Source organism: Chrysochloris asiatica, unplaced genomic scaffold (genome assembly GCF_000296735.1).
Source record: "Chrysochloris asiatica unplaced genomic scaffold, ChrAsi1.0 scaffold00677, whole genome shotgun sequence".
Classification (NCBI taxonomy): domain Eukaryota; kingdom Metazoa; phylum Chordata; class Mammalia; order Afrosoricida; family Chrysochloridae; genus Chrysochloris; species Chrysochloris asiatica.
Window position 1 is genome coordinate 43,668 of NW_006409195.1, and position 15,508 is coordinate 59,175.

Consider the following 15,508-nt stretch of genomic DNA (forward strand, 5'->3'; position numbering starts at 1 on the left):
GGTTGTTGTTTTTGTTAAGTGCCGTCGAGTCGGTTCCGACCCATAGCGACCCTGTACAGGGTTTCCGAGGGTGTAAATCCTTACGGGAGTAAAAGTCTCATCTTTCTCCCACGGAGCGACTGGTAGTTTCGAACCGCTGACCTTAAGGTTCGCATCACTGGCTTTAGTTCTTGGTGTATAAATTTCATTAATAGTGATATTAACTGGTCTTCCTTGTTGTTGTCAAGTACAGTTTCAATTCATAGTGCCCTATATAAGGTTTCTGAGGAGCGGCCATGATGAGTTTGAATCGCCAACCTCACAGTTCAAACCGATCTTGTGATTCAGTGCTTATCCTACAGCATTACACCAGGAGGTGTAAGGATATTATCCTATCACAGGCAACATTCTATTTCCATATGGATCCTGAAATGTTATTTTTGAGGATGAATGTGACATCATTCTTCTTCAATCTGTCATTACCAACATAGTAAACCATATGAATGTCTGATTCAAAATGACCAATACCAGTATATTTCAGCTCACTAATACCTAACATTTTCAGAACCACAGCAACTCACAAGCCACCACAGTAAGACAAACTGACAGACAAGTGGTGGCTGTTTGGTTTTAAGTGGAAACTGTCACTTTAAATTTCGAGATCTGTGCGCATGTGCGGTAGAACCCTCCAGGGGTGGGGGTGGGGTGTCCATTCGCTCAGGCATCCCCTCTAGCACCAGAATGGAGGTGCACTCACAGTGAGAGACCAATGAACAGATACCAAATAAAGAATGTTCACACCTGTATCTCCATGGTTCTGTCAGGCAACTGTGGCTGTTTTGATCCTTCCCCCATTTGGTCTCTCCCAAGATGGTGGCTCCGGGAGTAGCTTAGCATCTTGAATTAGAAAGCAATGGATTTCTTGATTCTACTACAAATTCCCCTAGCTGTAAGCCTTCCAATCATCTAAATATTCCTTTATATGTGGTTCAGAGTTACAGCACCATCCCCTGAGCCTGCTTGATTCGATATTCTGTGTTGTTGGTGACAGAGCTCCTCACTGTACGTCTACCTGATCAGCCATCTTGACATGATATAGATGTTTTTTTGGTCCAGTGGTGAGGATTTTTTTGTTTTCTTTACACTGAGGTTCAACCCATACTGAAGTCTTTGACCTTTATCAATATGATGTCTTGAATTTACTTGATATGGCGTTTCTATTCAAAGTTTTCTTAATTTCCACCAATTGACTGGATGGGACCATGCAAATAAGATATACAAGACTAATTAGTTAGTTTTGTCTTCCAGCTAGGTTTAAAGGGAATCATCTCAGAGTTTTGTAAAAACGGAAGATCCCAGGACCATCAGGTAGGAAGAGCTTGAGTGAGCGTGAGATTCCTACCTAGAGAAACTGTGAAAGCAGAGGTGATGATGGCAGAGACAGTGGCATGGAGAGAAAGAGCAGGTTCAGGCTCTAGGCCTGTCAACTGAGTAAATCTGACTGCTACAAGCAAAAGACTGGCTTGAAGAATGTGCCCTTTGGGCATTCACAGACTGGCTAAAAGAACTTTGTAATGCATGCTTGAGCAGGGCAGAGGCCAAGGGACCATACGGCTGAGAGGCTGAAATCAAGAGTAAGGCATGCTTGCAGTATGGCAGACAAGAGGCACTCCTGACTGGAGAACTGCTGCATCCTGAGTTGGTTTTGATCCTAAATTGTAACCTGTTCACTTCCCTCATAAACCCCATAGTCATGAGTACTGTTATGAGTTCTGTGGGGCCATTGCAATAGATTATCGAAGGCAGATGTAAAGCAGAATGCTGTGGGATAGATTGGTATAAGAATAGGATAAAGAAGGTTGTAGCATGAAAGCATGTCTGACCTCCGCTTCACTGGAATCAGCCTTAGGTTGATTCTGAGTTTGGTTCTCTTTCCTTTGAAGCCAAGGGACGTCAAAGATGGTCCTCACGTGGTTTTTTCTATCAGTAAATATTCTAAGTTCTCTTCACTTTCAGCAAGTAAGGTTGTTATCATAGGTTGTTAATGAGTCTTCCTCCAATCTTTATGCCAAGTTCTTCTTCATGTAATTCAACTTCTTTGATTATTCATTCAGCACACAAACTAAGTATGATGAAAGAATACAACCCTTGGCACACAGTTTTCCTTATTTCAAACCATTCAGTGTCCCCTTGATCTGTTTGACTGACTGCCTCTATGTACAAGTTCCTCATGAGCACAACTAAGTGTTCCAGAATGCTCATTCTCTGCAATGCTGTCCATAGCTTGTCATCATGATCCACACAATGTAAAGCCTCTGCGTAGTCAATAAAAGCACAGGTAAAACATCTTGCTGGTATTCTGTGCTTTCAGCCAAGATCCATCTGGCATCAGCAATGATATTCCTCATTACACATCCTTTTCTGAATCCAGCCTGAACCTCTGGCAGCTCCCTGCCAATGTACTGCTGCAGCTGTTTTTGAATTATCTTTAGCAAAATTTTACTTGCATATGATATTAAAGATATTGTCCAATGATTTTTGCATTCTGTTGGGTCACTTCTCTTTGGAATAGGCACAAATATGGATCTCTTCTGATAAGTTGGCCAGGTAGTTGTCTTCCAAATTTCTTGGCATAGATGAGTGAGTGCTTCTGGTGCTGCATTAGTTTGTTGAAAGATTTCAAATTGTATTCCATCAATTCCCAGAGCCCTGTTCTTTGCCAATGCCTTCATTGCACCTTAGACTATACAAACACATATGTAGATATGTGTATCTTGGGCCATACATACACATATGGAGGTGTGATTTTCGATAAAGATGCAAAGGCAATGTAGTACAGAAAGGATAGGCTTTTAAACAAATCGTTGGAACAACTGGATACCCATATAAAAACAGAATTTTGATACCTGCACAAAAATTCACTCAAGGTGGATCACTGACCTAATATAAAATCTATGTCACAGGTAGAAACAGTTGCAATGGTGTGTTTCACCGCACAGATTCTCAACAGCAATAAAATAAATTATAATAATACAAACTTTAAAGAGAATATAGGAAAAAAATTTTGTGACCTTGGGTTTTAGGGAACGGTTTCTTAGATATGACACCAAAAGAATAATCCATTAATAAACAAATTGACAAAATGGTACAGTGAAATGGATCATTTTTATATGACCTTTTATACCATGGTCTTCTATGTACTATGAAATGATTGGTTAGGACTACACAAACAAGATGCTTATGGAACTACAAGGGGAACAGCTTACTAATAATGTAAAACAAGGTGGCATGGCACCCTTATTGGGTTATTGTTGTTAAGTGCTGTCATACTGGTTCTGATTCATAGCAAACCTGATAGGATTTCCTAGGAGCAGCTGGTGGGTTTGAACTACTGACCTTGTTAATAGTCCAGTGCTATCCTACAGTGCAACACCAGGAATCCACTATGAGGGTTGTTGTTGTGAAGTGCCGTCAAATCAATTCTGACCCATAGCAACCCTGTATAGTGTTTCCAAGGAGCACTGTCCAGGGTCGCTATGAGTTGGAACCAACTCCACAGCACACAACAACAATCAAAACCATGAGGTAACACTACACATTTATTAAAGAACTGATCCTATTAAGTGTTGGCAAGTATGTGGACAAACACTACTTGACAATCACTTTGTAATACCCTAGCAATTTCTTAAAATGTTAAATACGTGCCTGTAGGACAAACACTGGGCTGCTAATTTCAAGGTCGGCGGTTCAAATCAATGAGCTACTCCTTAGAAATCGTATACAGGGTCATTAAGACTTGGAACCAACTTGGCAGCACCTAATAACAACATATGATACAACCACTCCATTTCTAAGTATTTATCCAAGAGCAATGAAGGCATATGTTCATATAATATTAATAAATAAACGTTCATAGCAGCTTTATTACTTGACATAGCTTAAAATTAGAAAAGAGTGCTGGTGTGGTGCTGCAAGATTGATTTGAACCACAAGGTCAGGAGTTCAAATTCACCAGCCACTCCTCAGAAACCCCATACAGGGTCACTATGAGTTGGAACCGAATTGATGGTATTCAACAACAAAACTAGAAACAAACCAAATGTTCATTAACAGCTGCACAGACCACGAATTGTAAACCTGTATCCAAATGAACCCTGGTGTGGCACTGTAGGATAAGTATCAGACTACTAACCACACGGTCGGAAGTTGAAACCTCACCAGTTGATCTGAGAAATCCTATATAGTTCACTATGAGTCAGAACCAATTTGACAGCACATACAACAACATATCTGAATGAAAACTGCCCAATAAGTTGGGGGGAAAAAAATTAATGGAAAAAAAAAGCGATGCGTTTGCTCTCCAGATGAAAACCTGAGCAGAGTCGCAGGAATGGCGGTCGTTACAAGTCCTCAGCTGCTCTATCCATTCCATCACCTCTGCCTCCATGTGACTAACTTTTGTGATACTCGCCTTATTGAGGTACTTTAGAACCGAACCTGCAGCATCTCCTAAATGGGAAAGCTGACTCCCATGCCTAAAGGTCTGCTATGTGCATCTATAAGTGCATTTGCAGCCAAAGAAGAGGAATCTAAAAAACAGCTCGTGAAAGCAGAGCAGCTCCTGATATATACTGCACCACCTCTGCAGTCTAAATATGTTGAAGAGCCGCCTGGTAATTTGCAGTTGGGCTTTGCTTCCATCAGCCATACAACTGGTAGATAATATCGGCTGGTTCAAGGGTGTATAAGTCTTTGTGAAAAATAGGGAAGTGGATACAATACAATTTGGAAAAGATGCATACAGGAATCCTCCTGGAGATTTTCTTCCCAAAGTTGGAGTGATTACTGTCTCAGGATTGGCTGGCTTGATTTCAGCGAGAAAAGGTTCTAGATTTAAGAAAATTGTTTATCCGTTGGGACTAGCCAATGTAGAAGCAACTGTTTGCTACCCAGTTCAGTCAGTCATAATTGCAAAGGTAACTGGGAAAAAAGTTGGATGCAAGCAAGCAAATTTATGAAGCAGTTAAATCATCATTGACAAAAAGCAACAAAAAAGAATCGCTCCCTGAACCTAATGGAAAAACTAAGGTAGGAAGTCATGCAGAAATAGAAATACCTACACACAACTGAAGTACTGAAACATTCAATGCCTTTGTCAACAGAACTCAGCTCTCAAACAAAGACCAAATCAGAATACACCTCAGGTACTACACAGTTTCTGCCTGATCCCAAGCTCATGGATCCGGGGTAGTCCCATCCAGAAACTGTAGATATATACAACACTAGAAGCTGAAACAGACTGCATAGAGAACTTCAAGATGTGTGAAGTTGCAAATAATGATGAAAAAAATCATGCAATAGGTAAGTTGTGACACATAAGAGTATAAGTTTAAAATTTCCCCCTTACGTCTTATATAGTTTGACCAATCACATATGTGATTAATATACAAATTGAATACAATACAAACAGTATTGAATGACTGATGAGGAGATGCTGGTATTAGGATGCAATTAATGACTTTTAAGGATGTTTATAAAAGACTAAAACGGAATAAAGACATGAACAATGATGAACTAAAATATGAAAATATGTACATATATACACAAATATACCTGTTCTAGCCTTTTCTAAATGAATGTTAGCTAAATCAAAATGGTAGAATGGTATATGGAAGGATGTTCCCGCCCACCACCACCTTATTGCATATCCCAAAGCTGGAATAAAATGTGCATTATTTTTGGCACTTAAAAAAGAGAGAGTTGAAGATGGGTAGGAGGGTCTGACAGAAGGCTTAAGGAGAATAAAAAGTAGAAAAAGTAAAAAAAAAAAAAACTGTCAAATAGTATTTGTGATTTTATTGGGAAATAAAAACTTAAGACTTTAACCTGTACTACTGATAAGGTACAGAGAAAAATACAAAGTGAGTGCTGCAACAACGGGCTCAAACATAATAATTATGAGGATGACACAGGACTGGGTAGTGTTTTATTGCACACAGAGTTTTTATGAGTCAGAACTGACTCAAAGGCACCTAGCAACAACAACAAGAATGGCGATTTTCATCAATAATGTTCAGCTGACTCGGTGCATACATACCTGGGGAGGTAGATGGCTGGTTGATAAAAGCCGTGGGATTTGTAGGACAGATAAAACAGGTAATTTAAGAGACATGAAATTCTTATATCAATTTGGATGCTGCATAGTCAAGGACACAACAGATAAGTCAAGACCCTTGCTCCATTGTCCTTCTGTTACAGTCAACCAGTTAAAACATCAACTTTGTATCAATCCAGCTATTTGCCTCTAGGATTACCCCCAACTTCACAACAAGGATCTCAAAATGTTTGTTAACTTTTCTAAAACTCCTTGATTACCACTCATTCCCTAAAACAGATATCTGAACTTTCTAAATCTCTTGTTACCTTTCTTTCTCAATCTCAGTAGACAACCATGCTTTCTAAGTAACTAGAAAACACAGAACTCCATCCTCTCAATTTACCCGTTTCTTTGCTTGTTAAAGAGGAAGAAATATTTCTTCTCCACTCTATACATACCATGTAGCTCAGGACCCTAACCATTTTGTCCCCCATCTTTATGTATCTTCAATTTCTACCCTTCAACTGAATTTGCCTCTTAGCATTTCAATGCTTATCATAAACATCTTAAAATAATCATTCTTGAGTCTACTTTTCTCTTTTATTCTGACATCTCTCAAATATTAACTGAAAAAGTGAAAGAGAAATTATGGGTGACACCTAGATTTTTGGCTGGGGCAAGTGGGTGAACAATGGTGTTATTCATTGGAATTGAGAATACTGGAGAAGAAAGTAGTTTAAAGTGGAAAGTGTTTGAATGTTGGGTATATTGAATTTGAGGAATTAGTTGTATATCAATATAGAGATGACAAATAATTGTTATTTGTTGTTAAGTGCTGTCAAGTTAGTTCCGACTCATAGCGAATCTGTATAGGGTTTCTGAGGAGCGACTACACATGAACGGTCCACCTTGTGGTTCAAACTAACTTTGCAGTCCAGCACATTAACCCGCAAGGCTACATCAGGATTTTGACAAACTGGGTATGTGGAAATTCAGAGAGAAAAAATTAAGTTGGAGGTATGCTTTTGGAGGTTATCAGTATATAATGGCTTTGTGACATGAGAGTTCACAGGGAGAATGTCCTTAGTGATTAAAGAATACAAGTCTTTGGTGAATGCCAATGCATAAAGAAATGAACAGGAAAAAAATGAGGCCAGTGAAGACAACATGCAGGAACCAGTTTAAGAGGAAAAGGAGGAGAGAGTGATATTTCAAAAGTCGAGAGAACAAGTATAGTACAGCAGGTAAAACCAGGAGGCCTAAGTCACATTTCCTGAGTTTGAACTCTGACTCTGCCCGGTTACTTGCTAGCTACGTAACTTCAGTTTCTCCATCTATGAAAAATAATAGTGCCTACCTCGTACGGTTGTTATGCAGCTCTAATAATTAGAACTTATAAAGTACTTGCAATGCTGGTATATAAAAAGCATAATAAGAATATACTAATAAAAAAGGGAGGATTAAGTTTCAAAAATGATAGAATGATGAGCATTTTTAAATCTACAGTAAGACCAAGTAAGATAAACACTGAAAATGTTCTTTTCTTAATTTTTGAACACACACTACAATGTCCCAGATACTAATCTAGATCTAGGAATTCTTTGCCTTCATAGAGCTTACATTCTTACAAACTTACATTTCCAACTCATAGTGATCCTGTATGGGGTTTCTGAGGAGCAGCTGGGGGATTTGAACTGCTGACCTTGTATTTAGCAATCCAGCTCTTATCCTACAGTACTACACCAAGACTCCAAACTATGGCTTGTTGCTGTTGTTGTTAAGTGTTGTCGAGTTGGTTCCAACTCATAGTGACCCTGTATAGGGTTTTCAAAGAGCAGCTGATAGGTTTGAACTGTCAACCTTGTGGTTCAAAGTCCAGTGTTGATCCTATAGCACCACACCAGCAGTCCTAGGGCTAGAAAGGTGCAAAACAGCCTTGGTAAGAGCTCATTTCATAGTCAAATGGGATCTCTTTTTAAAATATGAAATTGTAGTAAGGAAACAGGCATATATAAGTTCCAGTGTGACATTTTTATAATTAAGAGGCATTAAAATAACATAATCCCCACCCCCCCCCCCGGCATCATACAACTATTTCTGGATATACTATAGCTCTAAGTTAAGAATTAACAAATGAATAGGCAAGAACACATGAGATAACAGAATTAAAGTATATGAAATAAAAGGAAGACGGCAGAGAAAGGTATCATGATTTACGGAAAGTGTTTTTAATATCTGTGAATTACTGCCAGGGTTTACAGTCTCTGTTGTAGGCTACTTAGGTTACAGGCTTTCGTTCTAGCCTTGACTGTCAGGTTCCTGAGGCAATTTTAATCTTCTTTGCAGCAATTCTAGGCAGCTGTTCCAATGAAAGATTATGTGCTATGAATACATAGCAGAAGCCTCAGATCCATGGTAACTATGGGATTTATCACCTAGTAGTCCGATTTTCTTATTTGAACACCTGAACCATGCCAGCTTAGGTGTCAAATTTGATGAACCATGTCACTCCAAGGTCCTTTTGATACTCAGAAATTGATGATATATTATAAAGCACTACTAAATATCAGTGACTCATATGATCTATCCCAGCATGCCATGAAGTCAATGGCAGGTTTCGAACATAAATTATTCCTTAAATATAGCTCATATAGGAAATTCTAAAATGAACAGCCATGATTAGAATTTTGTCTTCCAGCTACAAATATTACACCCACTCTTGTTTTTCCCATAACTGTTAGCTTCAGATTATAAAATTTAATGAATCAGTAATGACTGATTTTCTATACTTTCTCCATTTTAATCATTAAATAGCATAGGCTAAGCTCTGCACTGTGAAAACTTACAAGGAAAAAAAGAAAACCACTAATGATGCTCCTTTAAATCTAGGTTCCTTACAATAATCTTTCGTATCTATTGCCAAGTACTTCCCCTGAAGGTAATTACCAGCAGTTATTCCCTGTGATTGCTATATGCATGTCACAGACAGCATCATTACTCTAATTATAATACAGTTAGCCAAAGCAGAACTGTTAAATTTCAGTCCAATTCACTGTTTGCTTTGCAGGATATTTATAGCTATGGCAGATGTATACTGCTCAAATATAATAAAGGTACTTGATAAGCTGAAATAAAACATGCAAAAACATTAAAAGGAATAAACTGAACTATTTAGTATGGGCTACAGATGCTAAAGCAATATTAGGGGAGCTCCTCTAGGTCTTTAAAATAGAGTGTATAGCTTTTTCTATAATTTCTCAAAACTTGTAACTACTGAGGGAGACTATATTATAATGATGTAACTTGAAGGTATTTTCTGTGGGAAAGACAGGGGGGATTAACGGAGTTATCTTTTCAAATAACTACACTGCCATCAGTGCATCATTGGTCATTTCCATGCTGGAAAATTCTCAAATAGTGATTTATTTTTTTCAGTAGTCTGAAATTTTGGTGTAGTAGCTGCCATCTTCTTTTTAATTTAAAAGTGCTTTTAATCTTACTTCAAAAGTACTACAAGTTCATTTTCAAATGTGAATTATAAAGGAAAATAATAAAAAGACAATGAAAATATCACATCATCACACCACTTGAAAGAAACACAGCCAACACTTAAGTTGCTATTTCTATAGTGTTTGCTTTCTCTCTTTCTAACTATTTTTCTACCAAGCCCATGGCCATAGAGTGGATTCCAACTCAGAGTGACCCTAAAGGGCACAGCAGAACTGCCCCATTTTTTTCAAGGCTGTCATATTCATGGAAGCAAAATGCCAGATCTATCTCCACGGCAGCGGCTAGTAAGGTTAACTATCAACCTTTCAGTTAGCAACAGAGCATTCTAGATATGACATCATAGATACCTATATCAAATACTCTATATAATCACTTCTAAGGGTTGCATAGTATATCACATTTGGAGGTACCATTAAAATTAAACCAAATCTCTTCCCCTGCCTACTAGTGTAATATAGACATTTAAGTGGGATAGAAAGTATAACTGGGGAAGATGATTACAGAAAGCTTGTAAGCCTGTCTTCTTCCTATAATGGATTGGATTATCTAAAAGAGGTTTACAATGTACCCAGGAAAACAGGCTTCTTGTTAAGCCTTGTTGGAGTATGCGGCCTTAGGTAGAATCCTAAGCCCCACCCAGAACCTTCAGGGGTGGGACATTACCCATGGAAAAGACATGCAAGACCAATGTTGAACAGCTAGAGGAACAGAAGATACTTTTTGAAAGAAAGACCATCAACAGTGGGCTGGGGGCTGGGGGGGTGGGGTCATTGTTTGGCTTTGGCAATACCAAGTAAACTATTTGCCATGGAGCCATCAAGGCAAAAAAATCAGCGCATCAGGGTAAACCCCTTTCTAAGACTTAAACTCAAAGAGAACACATGAACAGTTTTATATGCTCACTAGCGAGCATCATGCGTAACTTGTGATTGGAAGTGGGGGAAATACAGCAAAGAAGATATGGGCTGAAACTGGCTATATTCCTTAGATACCTGATGACCTTGAGATGAGAAAGAGAAGAGGATGCACTGGCTGGTTTGAAGTTCAGGGAGATATGTGAACTCCTGAGCCAAAAAAACACTGACCTAAACCACTTGGGGTAGAGTAAGAATGAAGCAGCCAGCTGATCTGAAGAGGGGGAAGGCGTGTGAGAACTCCCAGACATGCAGAGACAGTACTCATTTGACCCAGCATGGATGGCTTGTCAATCAGAATTCAACCAGAGGAAGAAAATAAGTATGATACAGGGAGCAAGCATAAATTGCCACAAACTGATCAACTGAACCCTTGCTTATAGATAAAGCTGCCCCAAAGTCCAACCGAATCGGGAAGAATTCTTCATATCAAGGATCAAGCCTGTCTCTCTCCTCAATACACTGGGTTGAGAGGGATGGGCAACTTAAACTTTGGCTACCAAAACTGGTGGGCTATAAAGGCACAAAGTGGTTGGCTTACAAGTTTTCATGAAGGTGTTTAGTGTCAGAATGAGGGGAGTAAGACAAAAACCCTACTGAACAGTTTTCCTCTTGACCAGATGGGCCTGGTGATAAGTGGGATAGGATTTTATGATTCAGTTGTGAGTAATTGTTTTCAGGTCTAATGGTGATTGTCATACCTATAAATGTAAAAAAGGTACAATTAAAAGGGGGTAGGGGGACAGTTAACCTGTCATTTCAGGAACAGGGAACCCTAGGACCATCAAGAGAGAAGAACATGAGAGGAGAGAGGGATCCGAACCAGAAAAGTGGCAACAAGAGAGATGGTGGCAGAGGCAGTGACAGAGACAGAGCAGAAGAGGACTACAAGCCCATGGACTGAGAAAGGCCATGTATGTGAGGGCAGGAGGCTGGCATACAGAGTGTGCCCTCTGGACGTTTCAACAAATCTATTTTTTCTGTGTGGTATGTGTATATCAAAAATATAGGGGTGGTGACAGAGGTAAATACTTTTAACTTATAGTACATGGAGGGGACTATAATCATTGCAATGAAACCAAATATAAAATGTAAAACTGCTGATCTGCCCTATAAACTTTCACTCAATTAACAACAGAAGCCTAAAAGATAAATAAAACCAAATCTCTATTGTAGGATATTTAGAAATTGTGCTATTTCGCTAAGTTGCATGTAGTGCAAAGTATGAATATTCCTGAACACTTTATTGTTCTCAAGAGGAATCTGTACATAGACCAAGAGGCAGTTGTTTAAACCGAACATGAGAACACGAAATGCTTTTAAAATCAAGAAATACAACAGGGCTGTATTCTTTCACCATACTTATTCAACCTGTATGCTGAGCAAATAATCCGAGAAGCTGGGTTCTATGAAGAAAAACGTGGCATCAGGATTGGAGGAAGACTCATTAACAACCTGCGATATGCAGATGATACAACCTTGCTTGCTTAAAGTGAAGAGGACTTAAAACATTTACTGATGAAGATCAAAAAGCACAGCCTTCGGTATGGATTACATCTCAATGTAAAAAAAAAAACCAAAAATTCTCACCACTGGATCAATAAACAATATTCTTATCAACGGAGAAAAGATTGAAGTTGTCAAAGACTTCATTGTTCTTGCATCAACTATCAATACTCTCAGAGAAGCAGCAGTCAAGAAATCAAACGATGTATTGCATTAGGCCAATCTGCTGCACAAGACCCTGTTAAAGTGTTGAAGAGCAAAGATGTCAGCTTGAAGACTAAGGTTCGCCTGACCCAAGCCATGGTATTTTCAATAACTTCATATGTATGTAAAAGCTGGAGTGTGAATAAGGAAGACCGTAGAAGAATTAATGCTTTTGAGTCATGGTGTTAGAGGAGAATACTGAAAGTGCCATGGGCTGCCAAAAGAATCAACAGATCTGTGTTGAAGACGTGAAGCCGGAGTGCTTCTTGGAGGCCAGGAAACTTCGTCTCTCATACTTCGGACATATTGTTAGGAGGGACCAGTTGCTGGAGAAGGATATCATATTTAGTAAGGTGGAGGGTCAGAGAAAAAGAGGAAGACACCACCCCCTCCCTCCCAAGTGAGATGGATTGGCAAAATGGCAGCACTGAAGCATGGCAACAATTGTGAGGCTGGCCCAGGACCAAGCAATGTTTTGTTCTGTTGTGCATAGGGTCACTATGAGTCGGTACAGACTCGATGGCACCTAACAACAACAACAGTTATCATGATTAATTGCAAATGTCACAACTGTAAAGGTAGGAGTTTTGTAACAAAAAGAGGGCAGTAGTTAATCTTACATTCCAGGAGCAGAGGGCCCTAGGACCATCAAGGGAGAAGACACAAGCAGAATGTAGGACCCTATCCAAGGAAACAGTGATATCAGAGACGAAGACCTGGAGAGAGGGAGCAGCTGAGGACTCTAGACTCATGGAAAGAGAAAGGCTATGTGCTGCCAGCCAGGAAGTAGGCTTGCAGAATGTGCCATTTGGTTGTTTAAATTATTATATATTCCTGAGTGTTTTTGTGTACATCTCCCCCACCACCCTCCCAAAAACAACAACAGAGGGAATAAAAGCAAATACTGTTGAATGATGGTGCATGGAGGTGATTGTAATCATTGCAAAGAAATGATGAGTGTAAAACTGATGTTCTCCCATGTAAACTATCACTCAATTCACAGTAAAACCTTAAAAGAAAAAAGAAGCAGCACAGGTCTTGAAAATAACAAATTCAGAGAAAGTTGAAATTATTCAGAATTTTAAAGTGACAAATCTTTAACCTGAATTGGAAGCTCTCTGGACTTATGCCAAACAAATGTATTCTTAGTTACAAAGAAAATTTAAAAAATTAAAGAATACAGAATAATAATAGTAACTCCTTCAAAAACAAATGTTACCTTATACAGGGTTGCTATGAGTCGGGAACTGACTCAACAGTACTTAACGACGACAACAACAAAAAAGAAGTAAGGGGAGTCCTGGTGTGGTACTGTAGGTTAAGCACTGGACCTCAAGGTTAGAGGTTCAAACCCACTAACATCTCCACAGAAACCCTATATGGAGTTGCTATGAGTCAAAACTGACTACAGGGCATTTAACAACAAGAAGTAAGGATTCCCCCACTTTACAAAAGAGTATGACTTGTCACCACCCTCAGTTTCCCTTGGGGGTATGGTCTGAGTCCAAGATATATGAATGCTTTCGTAATATTCATTCTCTTGCTCTTGATCCTGCATCTGGCTCATCTTCAATCTGACTTTAGTTACTGGGATTTTTAGTCTATCACCTGTCCTGAATTCAACAGCTCCTGCAGCCTTGTGTATCAACAACCTGTTGTCTGACATCACCTTCCCCCCATTTGATATCCTCAGTCCTTGAGACCAAATGGGGGAGTAGAATTCTCCAGACTAATGTCAGAACTTCAGATTTGGGATTTGCCAACCTCCACAATTGCATAAATCACATCTCTAAGCGTTTGTGAGCTTTATAAGATGTTGCAGAGAATTGCAGAACTCTTGGAAATGAAAGAGGAGAAGATCTGGGACTGATATCAGGTGTTATGGGGAAAGCACAACATATTGGAAAAATCAGACATTTGGGATATCTTTCATCTCTACTTCATAGAGATCAGCCTTCTAAATGAAATAATTCTTGCCGAATTTAGAATTTAACATTGTGATTAACCAGTGGCACTGTGGGCAAATGCATCAGACTGCAAAGTCATTTGAGCTGCACAGTCAGTGGCTCAAGCTCACCAGCTGCTCATTAGAAACCCTGTACAGGGTAGCTATGGGTCGGAATCAACTCGATGGCACTTAACAACAACAACAGAATAATAAAGTATATTCTACAATAATAAAGTTATATTTATATAATTGTAACTCAGACTTATAAAACTGTCCTCTCTAGTTTAAAAATGGAAAAGGATAAACTGTCTTTAACAAAATGTAAGATAAATGATATTTATTTCTATTTTTAAATTCCCAATCTGTCACAGATTAATAATTTGTCAATACATAATAAAAGTGATTTAATTTAAAAAAAAAAAAAAAGAAAGAAAGAAATGTTAAAGTTCTCATAAGAAAAAAGTACCCCCACCCCTTCTAAACAAAACACTTTTTCCTGGAGTTGTAGAGATATAATTCCCACCAGTCTCATAAAACAATTAGTACATTTTTCTCTACAGCAGTTATTGCATACATTACAACTATTTCTCAATGTGTCTGCTTATACCTTAATAGCCTGGGAGCTCTCTGAATACAGATCAAGTCCTATGTTTACGTACCTCATCTCCAGTCACATCCAAGAACTTGGCACAGAAATTGGTAATAACGTACAAGCTGATAACTTCATTTATAATGAATAACGGGACCAAAGTTGTACAAGAACAACCGACTCTTTTCTAGCCATTTGACCTATCATTTGTTCTTCATATTTCTCCTATAAATACGATCTTAAACAATGTTCTTACTTACATGCTGCTTTGGTTTATTAATAGGACTTTAAAGTATCACCCTTTCCAAATGCTACATTGTATTTTTCCAGTCTACACACACATACATGAAATAACACATGATGTTTAAACAGGTCATCAGTGATTACATTTTACACGCAGCAAAACTGAAGCATCAAGAGATCAGAAATTTGCCAAAGATAACTGAAATGATACATCATGGGAAAAGACACAAACTGAGGGCTTCTAACTCCATATTAGATGCACATTCTACCACTTCAAACAATGATTTCAGACAAATAATCTTTTAACAAACCATCAGTGGTGCTAGAAATACTTACACTGACCCCAGCGCCCTGTTCTTGGGTTCAAATAATTTGGATAAAGACCATTTGGACGATCCATTTTCTGCAGTAGTTTTCGAATGTGCATGACCTAAACAAAATAAAATTAACAAAACACAGTTAACAAAAGTAAATGTCATCAAGGGTTTTTACTTTTCTTCTTCTCGCAGAATCTCTCT

General features: G+C 38.7%; 1 protein-coding gene and 1 pseudogene across 1 annotated transcript in view; one reads left to right on the forward strand and one right to left on the reverse strand.

Moving 5' to 3' along the window:
* Positions 1–15,508, reverse strand: part of MAN1A2 (mannosidase, alpha, class 1A, member 2) — a gene marked incomplete at its 3' end in the record, with an annotated part of 132,907 nt that overhangs the window by 28,963 nt on the left and 88,436 nt on the right. Inside the window, exon 7 of the mRNA XM_006877930.1 lies at positions 15,327–15,420. Within this exon, the coding sequence (XP_006877992.1) occupies positions 15,327–15,420 (94 nt within the window). The remainder of the gene's footprint in view (positions 1–15,326; positions 15,421–15,508) is intronic.
* LOC102823080 lies at positions 4,493–5,272 on the forward strand (annotated as a pseudogene).